Source organism: Mesoplodon bidens (genome assembly GCF_964165515.1).
Source record: "Mesoplodon bidens genome assembly, chromosome: 19".
NCBI lineage: Eukaryota > Metazoa > Chordata > Mammalia > Artiodactyla > Ziphiidae > Mesoplodon > Mesoplodon bidens.
This window is the reverse complement of record NC_138179.1, coordinates 6,198,460-6,220,367: the sequence shown is the minus strand read 5'-3', so window position 1 is coordinate 6,220,367 and position 21,908 is coordinate 6,198,460. Positions and strand designations below refer to the sequence as shown.

At 38.2% G+C, this 21,908-nt stretch overlaps 1 protein-coding gene across 3 annotated transcripts in view; it reads right to left on the bottom strand.

The window, feature by feature from the left end:
• Positions 1-21,908, bottom strand: part of DHX40 (DEAH-box helicase 40) — a 51,967-nt gene that overhangs the window by 6,653 nt on the left and 23,406 nt on the right. For all 3 annotated transcript variants that reach the window (XM_081219368.1, XM_081219370.1, XM_081219369.1), the window contains 4 exons: positions 21,351-21,508; positions 6,532-6,646; positions 5,824-5,932; positions 5,023-5,117 (listed from right to left, as the gene is read on the bottom strand). In XM_081219368.1, coding sequence (XP_081075494.1) covers positions 5,023-5,117; positions 5,824-5,932; positions 6,532-6,646; positions 21,351-21,508 — 477 coding nt within the window. The remainder of the gene's footprint in view (positions 1-5,022; positions 5,118-5,823; positions 5,933-6,531; positions 6,647-21,350; positions 21,509-21,908) is intronic.

Genomic DNA, 21,908 nt, shown 5'->3' with positions numbered 1-21,908 from the left:
TCCTCAACAAAATACCAGCAAACAGAATCCAACAACACATTAAAAGGATCATACACCATGATCAAGTGGGATTTATCCCAAGGATGCAAGGATTCTTCAATATAGGCAAAACAATCAATGTGATACACCATACTAACAAACTGAAAAGTAAAAACAATATGATCATCCCAATAGATGCAGAAAAAGCTTTTGACAAAATTGAACACCCATTTATGATAAAAACTCTCCAGAAAGTGGGCATAGAAGGAGCCTACCTCAACATAATAAAGGCCATATACGACAAACCCACAGCCAACATCATTCTCAGTGGTGAAAAACTGAAAGCATTTCCTCTAAGATCAGGAACAAAACAAGGATGACCACTCTCACCACTATTATTCAACATAGTTTTGGAAGTCCTAGCCACAGCAATCAGAGAAGAAAAAGGAATAAAAGGAATACAAATTGGAAAAGAAGAAGTAAAACTGTCACTGTTTGCAGATGACATGATACTGTACATAGAGAATCCTAAAGATGCCACCAGAAAACTACCAGAGCTAATCAATGAATTTGGTAAAGTTGCAGGGTACAAAATTAATGCACAGAAATCTCTTGCATTCCTATACACTAATGGTGAAAAATCTGAAAGAGAAATTAAGGAAACACTCCCATTTACCACTGCAACACAAAGAATAAAATACCTAGGAATAAACCTACCTAGGGAGACAAAAGATCTGTATGCAGAAAACTATAAGACACTGATGAAAGAAATTAAATATGATACAAACAAATGGAGAGATATCCCATGTCCTTGGATTGGAAGAATGAATATTGTGAAAATGACTATACTACCCAAAGCAATCGACAGATTCAATGCAATCCCTATCAAATTACCAATGGCATTGTTTACAGAACTAGAACAAAAAACCTTAAAATTTGTATGGAGACACAAAAAACCCCAAATAGCCAAAGCAGTCTTTTTTTTTAATTAATTAATTTATTTATATTTTTATTTTTGGCTGTGTTGGGTCTTCGTTTTTGTGCAAGGGCTTTCTCCAGTTGCGGCGAGCGGGGGCCACTCTTCATCGCGGTGCGCGGGCCTCTCACTGTCGCGGCCTCTCCCGTTGCGGAGCACAGGCTCCAGATGCGCAGGCTCAGTAGTTGTGGCTCACGGGCTTAGTTGCTCCGCGGCATGTGGGATCCTCCCAGACCAGGGCTCGAACCCATGTCCCCTGCATTGGCAGGCAGATTCTTAACCACTGTGCCACCAGGGAAGCCCCCAAAGCAGTCTTGAGGGAAAATAACAGAGCTAGAGGAATCAGACTCCCTAACTTCAGACTATACTACCAAGCTACAGTAATCAAGACAATATGGTACTGGCACAAAAACAGAAATATAGATCAATGGAACAAGATAGAAAGCCCAGAGATAAACCCACGCACCTATGGTCAACTAATCTATGACAAAGGAGGCAAGGATATACAATGGAGAAAAGACAGCCTCTTGAATAAGTGGTGCTGGGGAAACTGGACAGCTACACGTAAAAGAATGAAATTAGAATACTCCCTAACACCATACACAAAAATAAACTCAAAGTGGATTAAAGGCCTAAATGTAAGACCAGACACTATAAAACTCTTAGAGGAAAACTTAGGAAGAACACTCTTTGACATAAATCACAGCAAGATCTTTTTTGATCCACCTCCTAGAGTAATGGAAATAAAAACAAAAATAAACAAATGGGACCTAATGAAACTTAAAAGCTTTGCAAAGCAAAGGAAACTACAAACAGGACGAAAAGACAACCCTCAGAATGGGAGAAAATAATTGCAAACGAATCAATGGACAAAGGATTCATCTCCAAAATATATAAACAGCTCATGCAGCTCAATATTAAAAAAACAAACAACCCAATCCAAAAATGGGCAGAAGACCTATAGAGACATTTCTCCAAAGAAGACATACAGATGGCCAAGAGGCACATGAAAAGCTGCTCAACATCACTAATTATTAGAGAAATGCAAATCAAAACTACAATGAGGTATCACCTCACACCAGTTAGAATGGGCATCATGAGAAAATCCACAAACAACAAATGCTGGAGAGGGTGTGGAGAAAAGGGAACCCTCTTGCACTGTTGGTGGGAATGTAAATTGATACAGCCACTATGGAGAACAGTACGGAGGTTCCTTAAAAAACGAAAAATAGAATTACCATATGACCCAGCAATCCCACTACTGGGCATATACCCAGGGAAAACCATAATTCAAAAAGACACATGCACCCCAATGTTCACTGCAGCACTATTTACAATAGCCAGGTCATGGAAGCAACCTAAATGTCCATCGACAGATGAATGGATAAAGAAGATGTGGTACATACATACAATGGAGTATTACTCAGCCATAATAAGGAACAAAATTGGGTCATCTGTAGAGAGGTGGATGAATCTAGAGACTGTCATAGAGAGTGAAGTAAGTCAGAAAGAGAAAACCAAATATCATATATTAACGTATATATGTGGAACCTAGAAAAATGGTACAAATGAACTGGTTTACAGGGCAGAAATTGAGACAGAGATGTAGAGAACAAATATATGGACACCAAGGGGGGATAGCGGCGGTGGGGTGGGGGGTGGTGGTGGTGGGATGAACTGGGAAACTGGGATTGACATGTATACACTAATATGTATAAAATGAATAACTCATAAGAACCTGCTGTATAAAAAAATAAATAAATAAATTCAAAAATTCAAAAAAATATATGATCGTTAGAACATTTCATCTGCATTTTTTCTAATTCATGTTAACTTTAAATTCTTATCCTCTTCTATACTTCCCTATATATATGTTATTCCAAAAACTTGTCAAAATTATACTTTAGAGCTCAATCATCACAACTGATTTCCTACAGAACTTCACATATATTCCTATTATAACCCAGATCAGACTGCATTATAATTATTTGCATATATATCTACACAGTACATATTTGGACAGTACAAAAATCTTTTTTTCTTGAACCATTTGAAAGTTGGTAGCCAAACTTATGACCCATCATCCCCAAATACCTGAGTGTGCATTTCCTATAATCAAGAATATTCTCCTATATAACCATAATACAACCATCAAAACCAGGGAATTAACACTAACACTAGCATCTAATCCTCAGAACCCAATGAAGTTTACCAAATGTCCTAATAATACCCTTTATAGCAAAAGGATCCAGTTCAGAATCATTTACTGCCTTTACATTTTATGGCCCCTTAGTCTCCTTCATTCTGGAATACTCCCCAGTCTTCCTTTGGCCTTCATGATCTTGACACCTTTAAATTATCAGCTAGTTATTTTGCAGTATGTCCCTCAATTTAATTTTGTCTGTTTTAGGATGATTAGATTCAGGTTACAGATCTTTGGCAGGAATATCACAGAAGTGATGCTGTGTTTTCATTATATCCTATCAGGAGGAACATGATTTTGATTTGTTGCTTGATTTAGGTAACATCTGCCAGGCTTCTTCACTGAGAAGTTACTTTTTCCCTTTGTAATTAACAAGAGTTTTGTGGAGAGGTGCTCAACTATGTAAATGATTCTATTTGTCATTAAACCTTTAATTTACTCATTTATTAATTTATATGATTATAGACCCATGATTTCATTTTATTCAATGGGTTATATAATCCATTACTATCATTATTCATTTCAATGCTCAAAATATCCCATCTTTGATCAGCTGGGACCTATTCAAGCTGGCTCCCTTGTACTTCTGACATGGCCTCAACCTTCACTGATCACTACTTTGCTTGCTGGCAAAATAAGATGTTTCGGGCTCGTCATGTACTTTCCCAGCCCGATTTCTCCAAAGAGCCCTGGGTCTTTTATGTGGCAGATGGTTGTTCCAAGTCAAGATCTGGGCACAAAGTATATTCATTGCTATTATAGTGTCATTGCTCCCAGTCCATCTCATAGTTAGGTTACATATTTACATACATAGAAATACATATTTTATACACACACACACACACACACACACACACACACACACGGTACCATCTATTTTTATTACTATATCTATCTATCCATCCATTTAACTATAGTAAAAACTGTATACCAGACTTCCCTGGTGGTGCAGTAGTTAAGAATCCGCCTGCCAATGCAGGGGACACGGGTTCAAGCCCTGGTCCGGGAAGATCTCACATGCCGCGGAGCAACTAAGCCCATGCGCCACAACTACTGAGCCTGCGTGCCACAACTACTGAAGCCAACGCGCCCACAGCCTGTGCTCCGCAACAAGAGAAGGCACCGCATGAGAAGCCCACGCACCACAACGAAGAGTAGCTCCCGCTCGCCATAACTAGAAAATCATGTTTAGCAACGAAGACCCAACGCAGCCATAAATAAACAAACAAACAAACAAACAAACCCGTAATACCTGAAATTCCAATCAACACCACAGGGCTCATTCTTGTTTTCTCCCTTTCAGTATTTCTAACTCCCTTCACCAGTTGCCTTAATATATTCAATTATGTGATCAATTCCTCTGTATATAACGAATCTCCCATCACCACCACTCTTACCCCTTTCCCTACAAAGATGGCCTCCCTCCCTACACTCAGACTCTGACACTCAATAACGAATAACTCCCATGTGAGTACCTTCCCCAATCCTGCTCAAGCCCTGACATTCCACACCAAACTACCCTTCCTCAGGGATGCCATCCTCAACCTATTTGGCTTTCACACTCCACAAAGAGCCACCCCTCTGCAAGAAAACCAGTGTCACTCAACTTAGGCACTAATACCCCATGCTGGACAGCTGTCCTACAGACTCCCCTCCTGCCCCACGTGAGCTTCAATATCTTGCTCTCAGCCACGGCAGCTCCCCTTGCACAAGTGACAATTATGAAAAGGGTCACTGTAATTGATGTCATCATAATTTGATTTAAACAGAGTTTAAATCAAACTGTCTTTAATATTAAATATTTAATATTGTCATCAAATACGGTTGTATTTCTCTATCCATCTCTCAAGCTCTTACTGCTTACCTGCGAGCTACATTTTTGAAATAACCTGCACAAAGACATCTTCGCAGTACTTCATGTTTAGGGCCTTCAAAGGTCTCTCTTGGGAAGTCACTTTGCTATAGAAAGAATACATGTACAGTGGTAAATCTCACAGAACAATTTGAAATAATCTTTTAGTTTGAAAAATCCACATTTCTAAAGACTTCTGTTTCCGGCCAATACGGAGTAAGAGGGACCAGATTTACCCTTCTGCTTGAACCAACCAAAAAATGGACAAAGCATGTGAAATAATGATCTCCAAAACACTATATATCAAGCAATAAAGGACAGTGACCTCTGAGAAATAAATGAAGTAGGGAAAATAAATGAAGTCAGTCCAATAACTGCCCCGGCTTACAGTCAACCTTGAGAAAGATTCTGGACGAAGGTGCAGGAAAGGAAAAACCCAAGTGGAACCTGGAGAACTCCCAGAGTTAAAGAGACAGAGTTGAGAATCCAGGAAGACCAGGACGGCTAGAGTTCCCAGGCCAGAGTTCAGGAGAGGAGAGATCTGCATAGAGAACTCCGGAGATATGCAGAGGAGCCTCAAGGGTTCCACTGAGTACTGGTAAGCATATGAATGTGAGGAAATTACCCAAGGCCCGGAAAAGAGCCTCCCAAAAGGATAAGGGATAGCAGAGCTGTGCGCTCGCACAGGGTCAGGAGCGGTGCCTGTTCCTACAAACCATTCTTCAACACCTTCTAATACACATGGTTTGGGGTAGAGTACCCAGAAGGCCTTGCCAAAATGCTACTCAAGGAAAAACACATTATAGCAATCACCTGTTTAAGCTTCCTGATCAGTTCTCTAAGTTGAGCTTCAACACGAAATGCAGAAAATAAGCACCTCCAATGAATCCAATGTTTCTGGCACCACGAAGCTGGAGCGCCACTGCAAAACAAAAATATTGGTGTCTCAAAAATATCTTCTATGAGTGAAAGACAGTCTAACGTTCTCATTTCTATTACACAACTAGAAACCCATAGGTGACTGGCAGCTCTTTTATGAGACCTGTCCAATTAATTAAAAAGCACTTTAAGGAATTTGAAAAAACAAATTAATGCAGGTGCCTCTAAGTGAATTAAAACATGATTTGTAAATGGGTTTCTTTTTATTCATATATGCTTTAACACGTTAACGCAGGTGCCTCTAAGTGAATTAAAACATGATTTGGAAATGCGTTCCTTTTTATTCATATACGCTTTAACAAATATCCAATCATTTTCTCAACTAAGCTACTTACACAGAGCCAAAATTATATAAGGTCATTTTTCAGGAAAAGTTTAGGGAGAGAAGAAAGAAGAGAACTAATGTTATGCAATAAGTGACTACTAAGTCATAGTCACCTGACAGAGAAATCTCACTAATGTTCACAAAAATACCTTGAGGTCAGTATCATTCCCACTGAACCTTACTGTCTAAAATAATATACTATATTGAAGATATATTTCAAACTAACACTTTCCAGTACGAAGAACTATCTCACATACCTTGATTTGCACTGTTCAAAGATGACAGCTAAAGTCGCAAAGTCATTAAATCCTCCAGCTTTAGCTGCCAATTCTCGATGTCTCTGTTCTGCTTCCTTCTGGTACTCTGGATCAACTAAAACGACAATTGGAAAGGCAGTTTAGTTCTACTTTACATCAAGTGCCTCTACTCACTTTGTTTATTCAGGCTCATTAAAATCTGCCTCACCCTCTGAGGTGGAATAAGGGAGAAGTACATTAACTCTCCTGGGGGGTCTCTACTCCCACAATTCCTTTTCTTCTTTTTTCACACTTTGGAGATTTTACCAGAATAGCAACATTATTCCTCCCAAATAGTATTTGGAATTTACTATTGGTTTTTACCATAAGAGTAACCCATGCTCACAGTAAAAAAAAAACTTAAGTAAAAGTTCAATGTTCCCCACTTTGTTACATTACCCATAAACCAATCCTCAAGGCTAACCACTGTTAATTATTTAGTGTGTGTCCTTCAAGATATTTTCTATATATATACAAGCCTTGTGTACAATGGTTTATTTTTACATAAGTGGGATATACCTTCTGAAATTTCCTTTATTAGTAACAGCTTAATATAAGTACATAAAGAATTATTCATTCTCAAACATACCTACATTGTATTTCGCAGGGGTATGAGGAACATAACACAATTTAACCAATCCCTATTTATCCAGTTCCTAATTATGGACAATTAGGACCATCATATATGCAGAACTGAACTACTACAAACTTTTCATTTTTAACTTTATATTGAAGTATATCATGCATACAGAAAACTACACAGGTCATAAGTGCACAGGTCAATGAGTGGTCACAAATATAACATACCAATGTACCCAACACCCAGATCAACAAGCAGAATATTACCAGCATCCCAGAGCCCTTTTTTTGCTCTCCTTCCAATAACTACCCATTCCCGTCCACAAGGATAACCCATATCCTGACTTCTAACCCCAAAGAAGTGTTTTGCCTGTCTCTAAACTTAACCCCCCCCTTTTCTTCAAAAGGTCTTAGGGCTTCTTCCCTCCTTGTAGGGCATCAAACCCCCACCCTACACGTTCAGTGTGCCCATCGCAGCTGGATTTGGCAGAGGCACCATGCTGCCCAATTCCAGGCAGCAGCACTTAGACAGACTACAATGTGAATGTGCAAAGCATCAGTTCCTGGTATTAGGAAGAAATCAATCTGATTAAATGAAACACTCACGAAGATATAAAGTCTTCTATCCCAGGCTTTAAGTGGCTTCCACCTATGTGACCTGGGTAACAACTGAAGGAAGCAGCTAGAGACAAAAGGAGAGCAAATATGATTTATCACAGGCCATACAAATGGCCCTGCCAAGGTGAAGATATAATGCCTATCATGGATATTGTCATGGATATTGATTTTTAAGCCAAGACATCTAATTTCATGCACCCAAACACCATTGCCCAGAAGGTACTATGCACTAGACTCAAGCATCAACCCTGTCTTGGCTCCAACACTAAGAGACAAGCCTACCTATCCGCCAGGGGCTCCTGCATCCTTGAATTGTGGTATCCCTGCTATACAAATGTAAAGTCCCAGCCTCCTCCGACCTCTGGGCTATGAAGCCTCAGAGAAGCTTCCTATTATGGTTCAGTTCTTCTCTTCTCTGCCTCCAGCTGACCCTAGAAATGTTCAATTTAACTGTAATACCTACTACAACAATTTACACAAATGGCTTACCATCTCTTAATAAAATGTCATAATAACTACAATAAGTTTTAGTGGATTACAATTCTAAACTCAGTTTATATTTTGTAAAGATTAACTGCATGGTTAGTGTTGGATCTCTGCTGTTTCAAGAGTGGCTACCTGCTCACGCTTTAAAAAATGTAGAGAGCACACTGCTTTTCTGGCTATCCTTCCCACATTGCTACCACCTTCTCTCTGTCTCTCTCTCCCCCTGTTATTCTCAAAGTCAAGACAAAATACAGAACATATTTTTGTTCCTTTTCCCTAACTCTTCCCTCAAAAATAACCTAATTAATTAAAATTAAAACTGGCAGAAGTCCCATAGTAAATTCAGGATTTCTATAGGAAAGTAAAAAACCATATCACACACAGTTCCTACAATCTCAGCAAGTTTATACTCTGACTAAACAGTAGTTTGACTATCCATCTTTAATTACTTTCCCAGCAGACTTGTCATTTTCTTTAATTTATTATCTTTCCCCAGATTGAAATTCTATTATCAGTTTTAACTCATGCAAATAATGCTACTGAGGCAAAAACTAAATAAGAAGCTGAAGCAGCAACACAAGGCTGTATCAGCTGAACTTCTCTCTTTGGGAAGATAAGTTAATACTTTTCTATATAACAACCAATCAGAAAATAAAACTATTACACAGAAAGGGTTTTAATAACAGCAGTCCTCAGAGCTGAAGCACGGGAGTAAGGCTGTAAGTGACACGTACACATCAAGTACGATTTATTTCTAAAAATATCACAGTTAAAATAATTAAAAATTTTAAAACCAACACAATGTTATTTTAAATTTGTTCCATTTTAAGGCGATGCTGTTTACCACGTTAAAAACATTTAAGAGCCCTCACTCCATTGTCTGACTTCTAAAGCAATATCTATACTAGCAGACATTGTATACACAGTTTACTACAGCAAAAGAACTATTACTAAAAATGTTGACAGTATCATCATTTTGATGTTTAAAATCTTTATTCATTGTCAGATCTGAAAATACAAGCCAGTTTTACCAATAAGTATATAATAAACTAAATTAGGTGATCTACAATGACTAAGACGCAAGCCAGAAAGAACTGCTTAACCTATAAAGTCTACAAATGCACTTAAAAGCAGTTGGACAATGAATACATATATTAGGGTGTAACAAGATCTCAGCAAGTCACATGCTCAAAAACTGAAGCTGCATTTTGTAACAGTTGAAGGCTTGATGATCCAGGTTTAAAAGTTAAGCCTAGGGGCTTCCCTTTGTGGCACAGTGGTTAAGAATCTGCCTGCCAATGCAGGGGACACGGGTTCGAGCCCTGGTCCGGGAAGATCCCACATGCCGTGGAGCAACTAAGCCAGTGCGCCATAACTACTGAGCCTGCGCTCTAGAGCCCGCGAGCCACAACTACTGAGCCCACGTGCCACAACTACTGAAGTCCGCACGCCTAGAGCCTGTGCTCTGCAACAAGAGAAGCCACCGCAATGAGAAGCCTGCACACCGCAACGAAGAGTAGCCCCCACTCACCGCAACTAGAGAAAGCTGTGCACAGGAACAAAGAACCAAAGCACCCAAGAATAAATTTTTTTTTAAAAAGTTAAGCCTAGCTCATATATGTACGTATAGCAAGAGTGTCTCTTTAAGTATGAATAAGAAACTGGTAGCAATTGTTGCCTCAAGGAATCAGACCTGGATGATGCCAAGGGATGCTCTTGCCAAGGTGCCTAACTTTATTTGGATCAGACTATGGAGCAATTTATGCCCCAGGGCACTGTCAAACACAGATCAATCAGCTACCAATCCATGGAGCATGACAGCTTGGTGTACTATCAACAGAGGCAGACCAGCAACCTTGAAGTAGAGCAGCCACGCTGTGTTTATTGAAGTATTGGCTGACGTACAAGATGATAATAGTTTCAGGTGTACAGCACAGCGGTTCAATATGCTTATAGATTATACTCCATTCAGCGTTAGTACAGGGACTTCCCTGGTGGCTCAGTGGATGGGAATCCACCTGACAGTGCAGGGGACGTGGGTTCGAGCCCTGGTCCTGGAGGATCCCACATGCCACGGAGCAACTGGGCCCGTGTGCCACAGCTTCTGAGCCTGCGCTCTGGAGCCTGCAAGCCACAACTACTGAAGCATGTGTGCCTGGAGGCCGTGCTCTGCAACAGGAGAGGCCACCGCGGTGAGAGGCCCGTGTACCGAACAAAGAGTGGCCCCACTTGCTGCAGCTGGGGAGGGCCTGCGCGCAGCAGCGAAGACCCAACACAGCCAAAATTAAATAAATAAATTTATTTTAAAAAATAAGTTATGGGCTTCCCTGGTGGCGCAGTGGTTGAGAGTCTGCCTGCCGACGCGGGGGATGTGGGTTCATGCCCTGGTCCGGGAGGATCCCACATGCCGCGGAGCAGCTGGGCCCGTGAGCCATGGCTGCTGGGCCTGAGCGTCCGGAGCCTGTGCTCCGCAACGGGAGAGGCCACAACAGTGAGAGGCCCGCGTACCGCAAAAAAAAAAAAGAAAATTTATTACAAAATAATGGCTATATTTCCCTGTGCTGTAAAATATATCCTTGTTGCTCATTTATTTTATACATAGTACTTTGCATCTGTTAATCCCACACCACGGTCTTATCCATCCCCCGCCTTCCCACTGGTAACCACTAGTTTGTTTTCTATATCTGTGAGTCTGTTTCTGTGTTGTTATGTAAATTCATTTATTTTTTAGGTTCTATATATAAGTGATAACACAGAGTATTTGTCTTTCTCTGTCTGACTTATTTCATCCACACTGTTGCAAATGGCAGAATTTCATTCTTTTTTATGGCTAAGATATATCCCATTGTGTGTGTGTGTGTATATATATATATATACATATATATATATACCATATCTTCTTTAATCATTCATCTGTTGATGAACACTTAGGGTGCTTCCATATCTTGGCTATTGTAAATAATGCTGCTACAATGCTATAACTGGGATACATGTTATCTTTTCAAATTAGTGTTTTCATTTTCTTCAAATGTATACCCAGAAGTGGAATTGCTGGATGATAAGGTAGTTCTATTTTTAGTTTTTTTGAGGAAACTCCATTCTGTTTCCCATACTGCATGCACCAATTCACATTCCCACCAACAGTATACTAGGGTTCCCTTTCCTCCACAACCTCGCCACATTTATTATTTGTAGACTTTTTGATGATAGCCATTCTTACAGGTGTTAAGGCGATATCTCATTGTGGTTCTGATTTGCATTTCTCTGATAATTAGCAATGTTGAGCATTTTTTCACGTACCTGTTGGGCCATCTGTATATCTTCTTTGGAATAATGTCTATTCAGGTCTTCTGCACCCCTTTTTTGCTGCAGGGCTTGTGGGATATTGTAGTTCCCCGACCAGGGACTGAACCCAAGCCCTCGACAGTAAAAGCACGGAGTCTTAACCCATTGGACCATCAGGGAATTCCCCGCCCATTTTTCAATCAGGCTGTTTGTTTTTTTTGATATTTAGTTGCAAGCACTATTTATATATTTTGGATATTAACCTCTTCTCAGTCATATCACTTGCAAATTTTTTCTCCCATTCAGTAGGTTGTCTTTTTGTTTTGTCAATCATTTCCTTTGCTGTGTAAAAGCTTTTAAGTTTAATTAGGTCCCACTTGTTTATTTTTGCTTTTGTTTCTTTTGCCTTATGAGACAGATCCAAAAAAAATATTGCTATGATTTATGTCAAAGAATGTTCTGCCTATGTTCTATTCTATGAGTTTTATGGTTTCAGGTCTTCTATTCAGGTCTTTAATCCATTTTGGGTTTATTTTTATACATGGAGTGAGAAAACGTTCTAATTTCATTCTTTTATACATTCTTTTTCATGCATTCTACATGTATATAGCTGTCTAGTTTTCCCAACACCATTTATTGAAGAGACTGTCTTTTCTCCATTGTATATTCTTGACTCCTCTGTGGTAGATTAATGGACCATAAGTGCATGGGTTTATCTTTGGGCTCTCTATTCTGTTCTGTTGATCTATATGTCTGTTTCTGAGCCAGTATAATGATGTTTTGATTACTGTAGCTTTGTAGTACAGTCTGAAGTCAATGAGTATGACACCTCCAGCTTTGTTCTTTTTTCTCAAGATTGCTTTGGCAATTCAAGGTCTTAGGTGGTTCCATACGAATTTTAGGATTATTTGTCCTAGTTCTGTGAAAAATTTCACAGGTATCTTGAAAAGGATTGCATTAAATCCATAGATTGCTTTGAGTAGTGTGGACATTTTAAAAATATTAAGTCTTCCAACCCAGGAACATGAGATACCATTCCATTTCTTTGTACCATCTTCAATTTCCTTCATCAATGATTTATAGTCTTAACAGTATAGGTCTTTCACTTCTTTGGTTAAGTTTATTCCTAGGTATTTTATTCTTTTTGATGTAATTTAAAATAAATTAGTTTCTTGCTTTCTATTTCTGATCGTTCACTATTAGTATATAGAAAATCAACAGATTTCTGAATATTAATTTTGTATCCTGCAACTTTACTGAATTCATCTATTAATTCTAATAATTTTTTGATGCAGACTTTAGGGTTTTCTATGTACAGTATCATGTCATCTGCAAATAGTGACAGTTTTACTTCTTCCCTTCCAATTTGGATGCCTTTTATTTCTTTTTCTTGTCTGACTGTTGTGGCTCAGACTTCCAATACTATGTTGAACAGATGTGGCTAGAGGGCACATCCTTGTTTTGTTCCTGTTTTAGAGGAAAGGTTTTAGCTTTTCCCACTGAGTATGATGTTACCTATGGGTTTGTAATAAATGAAACCAGCCAAACATTTAACAGAAATATCAGAGAAACCTGCAAAAACCACAGTTTGTCCTGATGCTCTGGAAGACTGTGCAGATGCCCAAGAAGCAAAAGGAGAGGGAACATCTGAGACTCTGGTCTTTGGCTGAACACAGGACAAACTCATAAACTCCCTGAACTGTGAAAATAGTCTTCAAGCCACACAACATAAATCCAATAGTAAAGGGTGCAAACACCAGTGGCTTAAGGGGGTTAGGAACAACCTCCAACCAATCAGTGGCTGACTGCTGAAGTGGAAATGTACAATAAGCAAAATGAAAACTTCACTAAGTGGGGCTCGACAGTAGATTTGGACTCACAGGAGAAAGAATCAGCAAAATATAGATCAAGAGAGATCAGGCAATCCAAAGAGTCTCAAAGAAATATGGGACATCATTAAGCACACCAACATATGCATAATGGGAGTGCCAGAAGAAGAGGAGAGAGAAAGGGGCAGAAAAAAATTTGAGAAAATAATGGCTGAGAAATTCCAAAATTTGACAGAAAATATTTATGTATACATTCAAGAAGCTTAATGAACTCCAAGTAGGATAAAAGCAAAGTGATCCACAGACATATAATAGCCAAAATACTGAAGGGAGCAAGAGAAAATTTACTTGTTGTGCACAAAAGAACTTCAATAAAATTAAAAGTCGATTTCAATAGAAATGATGGAGGCCAAAAGACTGTGGGATGATATAACGCTGAAAGAAAACCACCATTAACTAAGAATCCTATATCCAGCAAAACTATCTTTCAAAATGAAGGCAAAATAAAGGCATTCCTGGATAACAAAACCTGAAAGAATTCATTGCTAGCATACCTGCCTTACAATTAATAATAAAAGAAGTTATTCAGGCTGGAAGGAAGTGACACAAGATGGTAACCTGAATGACACTAAAAAAGAGCACTGGTAAAAGTTAAAATGTAGGTAAATTTTTAAAAGAGTATGATTATATTATTATTGGTTATTTCTTCTATTCCCTTATGCATTTAAAAGAAATTGCATGAAACATTATCTATAAAATTGTATTGTTGGGCCTATAACATGGAAATGTAATATATTTGACAATAGCAACACATGTATTACCTACTTTTTTAAAAAAGGGCCTAGGTCAGTATCTAAGGAAAATAAACTTAATCTTAAATCTGACAAGACAATAGACAAGGCCATTGCTTTACAGTTATGTTTTCATTGTATGGCATTTAGAAACACTGATAAATCTATGTGTTACCTGAGGGCTTTCAGGGTAATTCATGCTTCATATCCATTAACATCACTGACATCACATGCTTCACAAAGGCAAGACTTACTCAAAAATTTCCCATCAAATCAAAGCACAGAATACAAGACATATTCCTATTGGCTATTACCTCAATATTCTAAAGAATTAGACTGACTTATGTCCATAGATATCTAAGTCCAAATATTAGGCTAGCAAAGGAAAGTCTCCCTTTTCCTGGAATTGCTAAAGTGTAGATCCCAAATAAAGGCTTTCAAGATACCAAAAACCACCTCAAGGATTTAAAAAAAAAAAAGAACACATAATCAAAAGTTAAGACCTGAACAACCTGAAAGGCTAAAAAACTGAGTCAACAGTCCACCCACAGATAGAGGGTTCTAAATAAGAGTTTAAAAACTAACACCTGGACTTTAACTTCTAGCTATGGAAAAGACTTAATTTTTCTTTTCTTCTCTTAACTTCTTTCAAAGACGTATGAAGGTTTAAAGGAAAAATTACAATACTGTATTGTGGGGTTTATAATGTATGTAAATATAATATATATGACAACAATAGAGCAAAGATATGTTAAGAAATGGCAAAAAGCCAGCAAAGGTTTCAATACAATATCAAAATTCTTAGCAGGCTTATTTTTAAGAAACTAATATGCTGATTTTAAAATTTATATGGAAATACAAAGAATATAGAATAATCAAAACAATACTGAAAAAATAAATATTCTGCTTCTTTTCCTGGCTGATTTCAAAATTTATCATAAGCTATGTAATCAATACAAAGTTGGCACTGACATAAGGATAGACAAATAGATCTATGGAATAAAATAAAGTCCAGAAGTAGACTATTACACATATACTTTCCACAGATTTTTTTTAATAAGGTTTTTTTTTTAACTTCTTTTTTTTGGCCGTGCCACACTGCGCAGCATGTGGGATCTTAGTTCCCCGACCAGGGATAGAACCCGTGCCCCCTGCAGTGGAAGTATGGAGTCTTAACCACTGGACCACCAGGTAAGTCCCCCTACTTTCCACAGATTTTTAACAAAGGTGCCAAAGCAATTCAATGGGGGAAAGTAAATCTTTTCAACAAATGTGCTGGAACAAGTGGATATTCACAGGAAAAAAAGTAATCTAGACCCCTACCTCACACCATATACAAAGCTTAATTTCAGATGGATTACTGTCCTAAACTTAATGGCTAGAAACTGTAAAGCTTCTAGATCGAAGTATCAGTAGAGATACAAGAAAGAAGCATATTTTTACTATCTTGGGGCAGGAAAACATTTCTTACCACGCAGAAAGCAATAACTACACACACAAAAAAATTGATATACTAAAACTTCTTCAAAATTCAAAACCTCTCTCATCAAAAGACACTGTGAAAAAAGCAAACAGAAAAGCCACAGGCTGGGAAGAAAATATGCACAACTCATACCTAACAAATAACTTGTACCTAGAATAAAGAACTAGCAGATTCAATATATATATGTTTTTTTTAATTTAAAACATGGGCAAAAGACTGTAATAGATACTTCACAAAGACAGATAAATGATCAATACATGAAAAAGTGCTCAAAATTATTAGTCATCATGAAAATGCAAATTAAAACCACAAAGAGGTATGACTAATATATAACAGAATATATAAAATGAAAGTGATTGGCAACACCAAATGTTGAGGAAGACACATAGTGCAAGCTGCACTCTCAAACACTGCTGATGTGATTTTTAAATGGTAGAGCCACTGTGGGAAAAGATTTGGCAATTTCTTAGAGTTAAACTCGGTAATGCAGCTATTTTTCTCCAAGGTATTTACCTCAGAAAATTTAAAAAATATATCTATAAAAGACTTGCACAAGAATTTTCAAAATAGCTGTATTTATAAATGGCGCCAAACAAGAAACAATTCAAATGTTCATCAATAGGATAATGGATAAACTAATTGTAGTATACAACAGGATACTACTCAACAATAAAAACAACAAAGCACTGATACATACAAGAACATGGATGAATCTCACATACAATATGTTGACCAAAAGAAGCCAAACACAAAAAAGCACATACTGTGTAATTCTACTTATGTGAAGTTTCAGAAGGGGCAAAACTAACCTGAAAAAAGTCAGAAAAGTGGCTTGCTGGGAGGAGGTAGGATGGAATCTGAGAAGGGGCACTGAGAGAATTTTCTGGAGTGATAAAACTGTTCTATATCTTGACAGGAGTGTAGGGTACATTGGTAAATGTATTTCACAAAATTCACTGAATTATACACATAGGATTTATACTTTTTACTACATGTAAATTTTGCCTCAAAAAAAAAAAAACACAACTATAAGCAAATACTGAACTCTACTTATACAGGACTGCCTTTCACAGTGGTATAGCTTAGCAATTCTGAAACTACTTTTGTATACTCTAGGGACAATGGACAATGTGAATACGGACTCTGGACTAGATTAACAGCACTGTATCAGTTAACTTTCCTAATTTTGATAAATGTACTATGGTTAAATAAGAGATTGCCCATGTTCTTGATAAACATACATGTAAATGTTTTGTGGTAAGGGAGCACAATGTTTCCAATTTATTCTCAAATGATTCAGAAAAAGAAATAAAATGCATATTTATAAATACATATATGTAGGGACTTCCCTGGTGGTGCAGTGGTTAAGAGTCTGCCTGCCAGTGAGGGGAACGTGGGTTCAATCCCTGGTCCAGGAAGATCCCACGTGCCTCGGAGCAGCTAGGCCCATGCACCACAACTACTGAGCCTGCGCTCTAGAGCCCGCAGGCCACAACTACTGAAGCCTGTGCGCTCTAGGGTGCATGTGCCGCAACTACTGAGCCTGCGTGCTGCAACTACTATAGCCCACACGCCAAAGCCCGTGCTCCACAACAAGAGGAGCCACAGCAATGAGAAGCCCGCGCACCTCAACAAAGAGTAACCCCCGCTCACAACAACTAGAGAAAGCCCACACACAGCAACGCAGCCAAAAAAATAAAAATAAAAATAAATAAATATGTATATGTATTCATGCACAGAGAGAATAATAAAGCAAATGGAGGAGAATGTTAAAAACTGCTGAAACTAGATAAAAGTTTTTTAAAAAATTCTTTTACTACTCTTTCAACATTTCTGTAAGTTTGAAATTGTATTACAGTAAAATGTTATACCCCACCTCCACACACACAAAAAAATGTAACACCAGACTAGTTTTATCTATTTCAATAGATAAAGGAAAAACATTCCAACAAGGAAAAACATTTCCTTTTTTCTGGCATTACAAGACTGTTAGAGTTGGATCACCTTAATCTAGCTCCCTGGTTTTACAAATGAAGTCCAGAAAAACTAGGCCAACAGTCAGATAATTAGGTAGCAGTAAGTCAGGTTAGAATCCTGATCTCTTGACCCCCATTTCAATACTCTGTAATAGTTTTTAAAAAGAGTATTTTTAGCTTTGATACTACCTAATGAAAGCCAGCCAACCTTATTTACTGCATATAGTATTATACTAGAAGAAAAAAACAACCCTGCAATTAGGGTACTACTAGAATCAAAATTCTGACACTTTAAAAACTACACTGCAGGGGCTTCCCTGGTGGCGCAGTGGTTGAGAATCCGCCTGCCAATGCAGGGGACGCAGGTTCGCGCCCCGGTCCGGGAGGATCCCATGTGCCGCGGAGCGGCTGGGCCCATGAGCCATGGCCGCTGAGCCTGCGTGTCCGGAGCCTGTGCTCCACAATGGGAGAGGCCACAACAGTGAGAGGCCCGCGTACCGCAAAAAAAAAAAAAAAAAAAAAAAAAACTACACTGCAATCTATTTGGGATAGGTAGCACACTAATTAAACTACACAGTATTTTTATAGAAAAACGTATCCTCCATTATAACCATCACAATAATAAACCAATCTGGACCCAACACCCACAGTCATAAAGGGATTTAGCCAGTGAGAGAGCACACTATTGTTAGTCTTGGTTGCAGGTAAGATATACTATCTACTCAGAAGCTCTTTGGAAAAAAAAAATTGTGACCACCCCCCCAACCCCCGCACTAGAAGAAAGCAAAGCTCACGTGTGATGAACCAAGTTGTACCCTGTACTGACACACTAAGAAAGGAAAGAAGCAGAAGGCTAAAGGCATGGAAACTTCAAAACAATTCTCTAAGTGTACAAGGGCTGACCTACCATTTTTTTTTGATTGTAGAAAAAAAAAAGGTTAATATATTACTAATGTATTATAACAGGGCAAAGGTTCACCATACTATCTTCCTTTACCAGTGAAAGGAAATTAGCTTTCAGCCAGGAACGTTATACACTCCCTATTTCAAAAAACTAAGTTAAAGAATAACAAAATGAAAAAAATTGTTTATCTTCAGTTTCATGTTTCCTAGGGCTACTTATATGGTAATCAAAAAAATGTTCAGTGAATTACTGGAGATCTAAATAAACAGATACTCCTTGTACATGGACAGGAAGACAATAACTGTCAACATGTCACTTCTTTCCCATTTGATCTATAGATTCAATATAATCTCAATTAGGGGCTTCCCTGGTGGCGCAGTGGTTAAGAATCCGCCTGCCAATGCAGGGGACACAGGTTCGAGCCCTGGACCAGGAAGATCCCACATGCCGCAGAACAACTAAGCCTGTGTGCCACAACTCTGAGCCTGCGCTCTAGAGCCCGTGAGCCACAACTACTGAGCCCTCGTGCCAAAACTACTGAAGCCCGCGTGCCTAGAGCCCGTGCTCCATAACAAGAGAAGCAACCGCAATGAGAAGCCCGTGCACCGCAACAAGGAGTAGCCCCCGCTCGCCACAACTAGAGAAAGCCCGTGCGTAGCAACGAAGGCCCAATGCAGCCAAAAATAAATAATAATAAATAAAATAAATATTTTTAAAATCTTATTAAAAAATATATAATCTCAATTAAAGTCTCAGAAAGTTATTTTGTGGATATCAACAAACTGGTTTTAAAGTTTATATAGAAAGGGAAAAGACTCAGAATAGTCAAAACAATATTGAAGGGAAAGAGAAAAGCTGGATAAATGGTTCTATCCAGGTTCAAGAGTTATTATAAAGCTTCAATAATCAAGACAGTGTGGTATTGACAGAAGAATAGGAAAACAGATCAGTGGAACAGAATACAAGGCCCAGAAAGAGACCCACACAAATTCAGCCAAATTAACTCTGACAAAGGAGCAAAGGAATTACAATGGAGAAAGGAGTCTTCTGAATAAATGGGGCTGGAACAAAAGGACATCAACTCCTACAAGATGACATAGGAGAAAATCTAGATGAACTTGGGTATGGTGATGACTTTTCAGATATAACACAAAGGCATGACCCATCAAAGAAATAATTGATAAGCTGGACTTCATTAAAATTAAAAACTTTTGCTCTGTGAAAGACGTCAAGAGAATAAGAGAATGAGAAAACAAGTCACAGACTGGGAAAAAATATTTGCAAAAGACATTTCTGACAAAGAACTGTTATACAAAACATGCAATGAACTCTTAAAACTCAACAGTAAGAAAACAAATAACCTGATTAAAAAAGGCTGGAACAGACATCTCACCAAAGGAGATACACAAATGGCAAATGAGCACATGAAAAGACAGTTAACATCATATGTTATCAGGGATCTGCAAATTAAAACAACAATGAAATACCACTACACACCTATGAGAACAGCCAAAACCCAAAACACTGTCAACACCGAAAGCTGTTGAGGATGTGGAGCAACAGGAATCCAGGCTCATTGCTGGTGGGAATGCAAAATTGTGCAGACACTTTGGAAGACAGTTCGGCAGTTTCTCACAAATCTAAACATATTCTTATTATACAGTTTGGCAATGAGTTGACAATCGATGTTCACACAAAAACCTGCACACTAATGTTTAGAGCAGCTTTATCCATAACTGCCAAGACTTGAAAGCAACTAAGATGTCCTTCAATATGTGAACGGATAAACAAATTGCACACAATGGAATTTTATTCAGCAATAAAAAGAAATGAGCTATCATGCCACAGAAAGACATGGAGGATGGTACATGAATACAATGGAATATTACTGAGCCATAAAAAGGAATGAAATTGGGTCATTTGTAGAGATGTGGATGGACCTAGAGAGTGTCATACAGAGTGAAGTAAGTCAGAGAGAGAAAAGCAAATATCATATAATAACACATATATGTGGAATCTAGAAAAATGGTATAGATGATCTTATTTGCAAAGCAGAAATAGAGACAGACGTAGAGAACAAATGTATGGATACCAAAGGGGAAAGGGGTGGGGTGGGAGGAATTGTGAGACTGGGATTGACACATACATTTTCAATACTATGTATAAAATAGACAACTGATGGGAACATACTATATAGCACAGGGAACTCTACCTAATGCACTGTGGTAACCTAAATGGGAGGGAAGTCCAAAATGGAGGGGATATCTGTATGTGTATGGCTGATTCATTTTGTTGTGCAGTGGATGCTAACACAACATTGTAAAGCAACCATACTCCAAAAAAAAAAAAAAAAAAAGGACATGGAGGAACCGTAAAAGCACATTGCTAAGTTAAGGAAGTCAACCTGAAAAGGCTACATATTGTATGATTCCAATTATATGGCATTCTGGAAAAGGCACAACTATGAAGACAGTAAAAAGATCAGTGGTTGCTAAGGGTTTGGGGGAAGGGATGTAGGAATGACTAAGTGGAACATGGGAAATGCTTAGGGCAGTGAAACTATTCTGCACAATATTCTGATGGTGAGTATGTGTCATTACAGACTTGTCAAAACCCACAGAATTTACAATACAAACAGTGATCCCTTAGTTAATAATAATGTATCAATATTGGCTCATTAATTGTAATGAAGGTACCACACTAATGAAAGATGTTAATAATAGGGAAAACTCTGTTTGTACTTTCCCTCAACTTTTCTAGAAAGCTAAAACTGCTCTAAAAAATAAAATCTATTAATTAGAAAAGAAAATTCATCAATAAAGTTCTTACCAGGTCTAATGAAGACATTTTCCACAGACAACATTGCTGCTATTGGAAGTAATAGGTCTTCACAGTCCAGAGAAGCAGCCTTTATTACTGCACATGTCAGATGTGGAGGGAGAGGAAATTCTACCATAGACAAACCCAATCTGGTCACATGGCCACTCCTTAATGGAAAGAAAAAGTTTTTAAGTCTTTCTACCTTGGGAGAGTACAAATGAAATGTTTATCATTCAGAATAAGTCAGATACAATTTAGATTACCCTAAATTACCTCCAGAAATTCAATTCAAGATAAGAAATATGATACACTGTGTTCATTGATAAGAGAAATATAAAGATGATAAATTCCTTGCTCTCAAGGGCCTATATATCCAAAAAACTAAACAATGAGGCAGAATAAAGTAGTATAATAAAAGACACACAATGCTACAGAAGCATGGAAAATGTCCTTAAAGAAATGAGACAATGATAATTACCAAATCTTTTCCCATCACACAATCATGAGAACAAGGACTCTGGGTCTCATCATTTTGATGTACCCAGCATAATGCCTGGCACTGAAGTG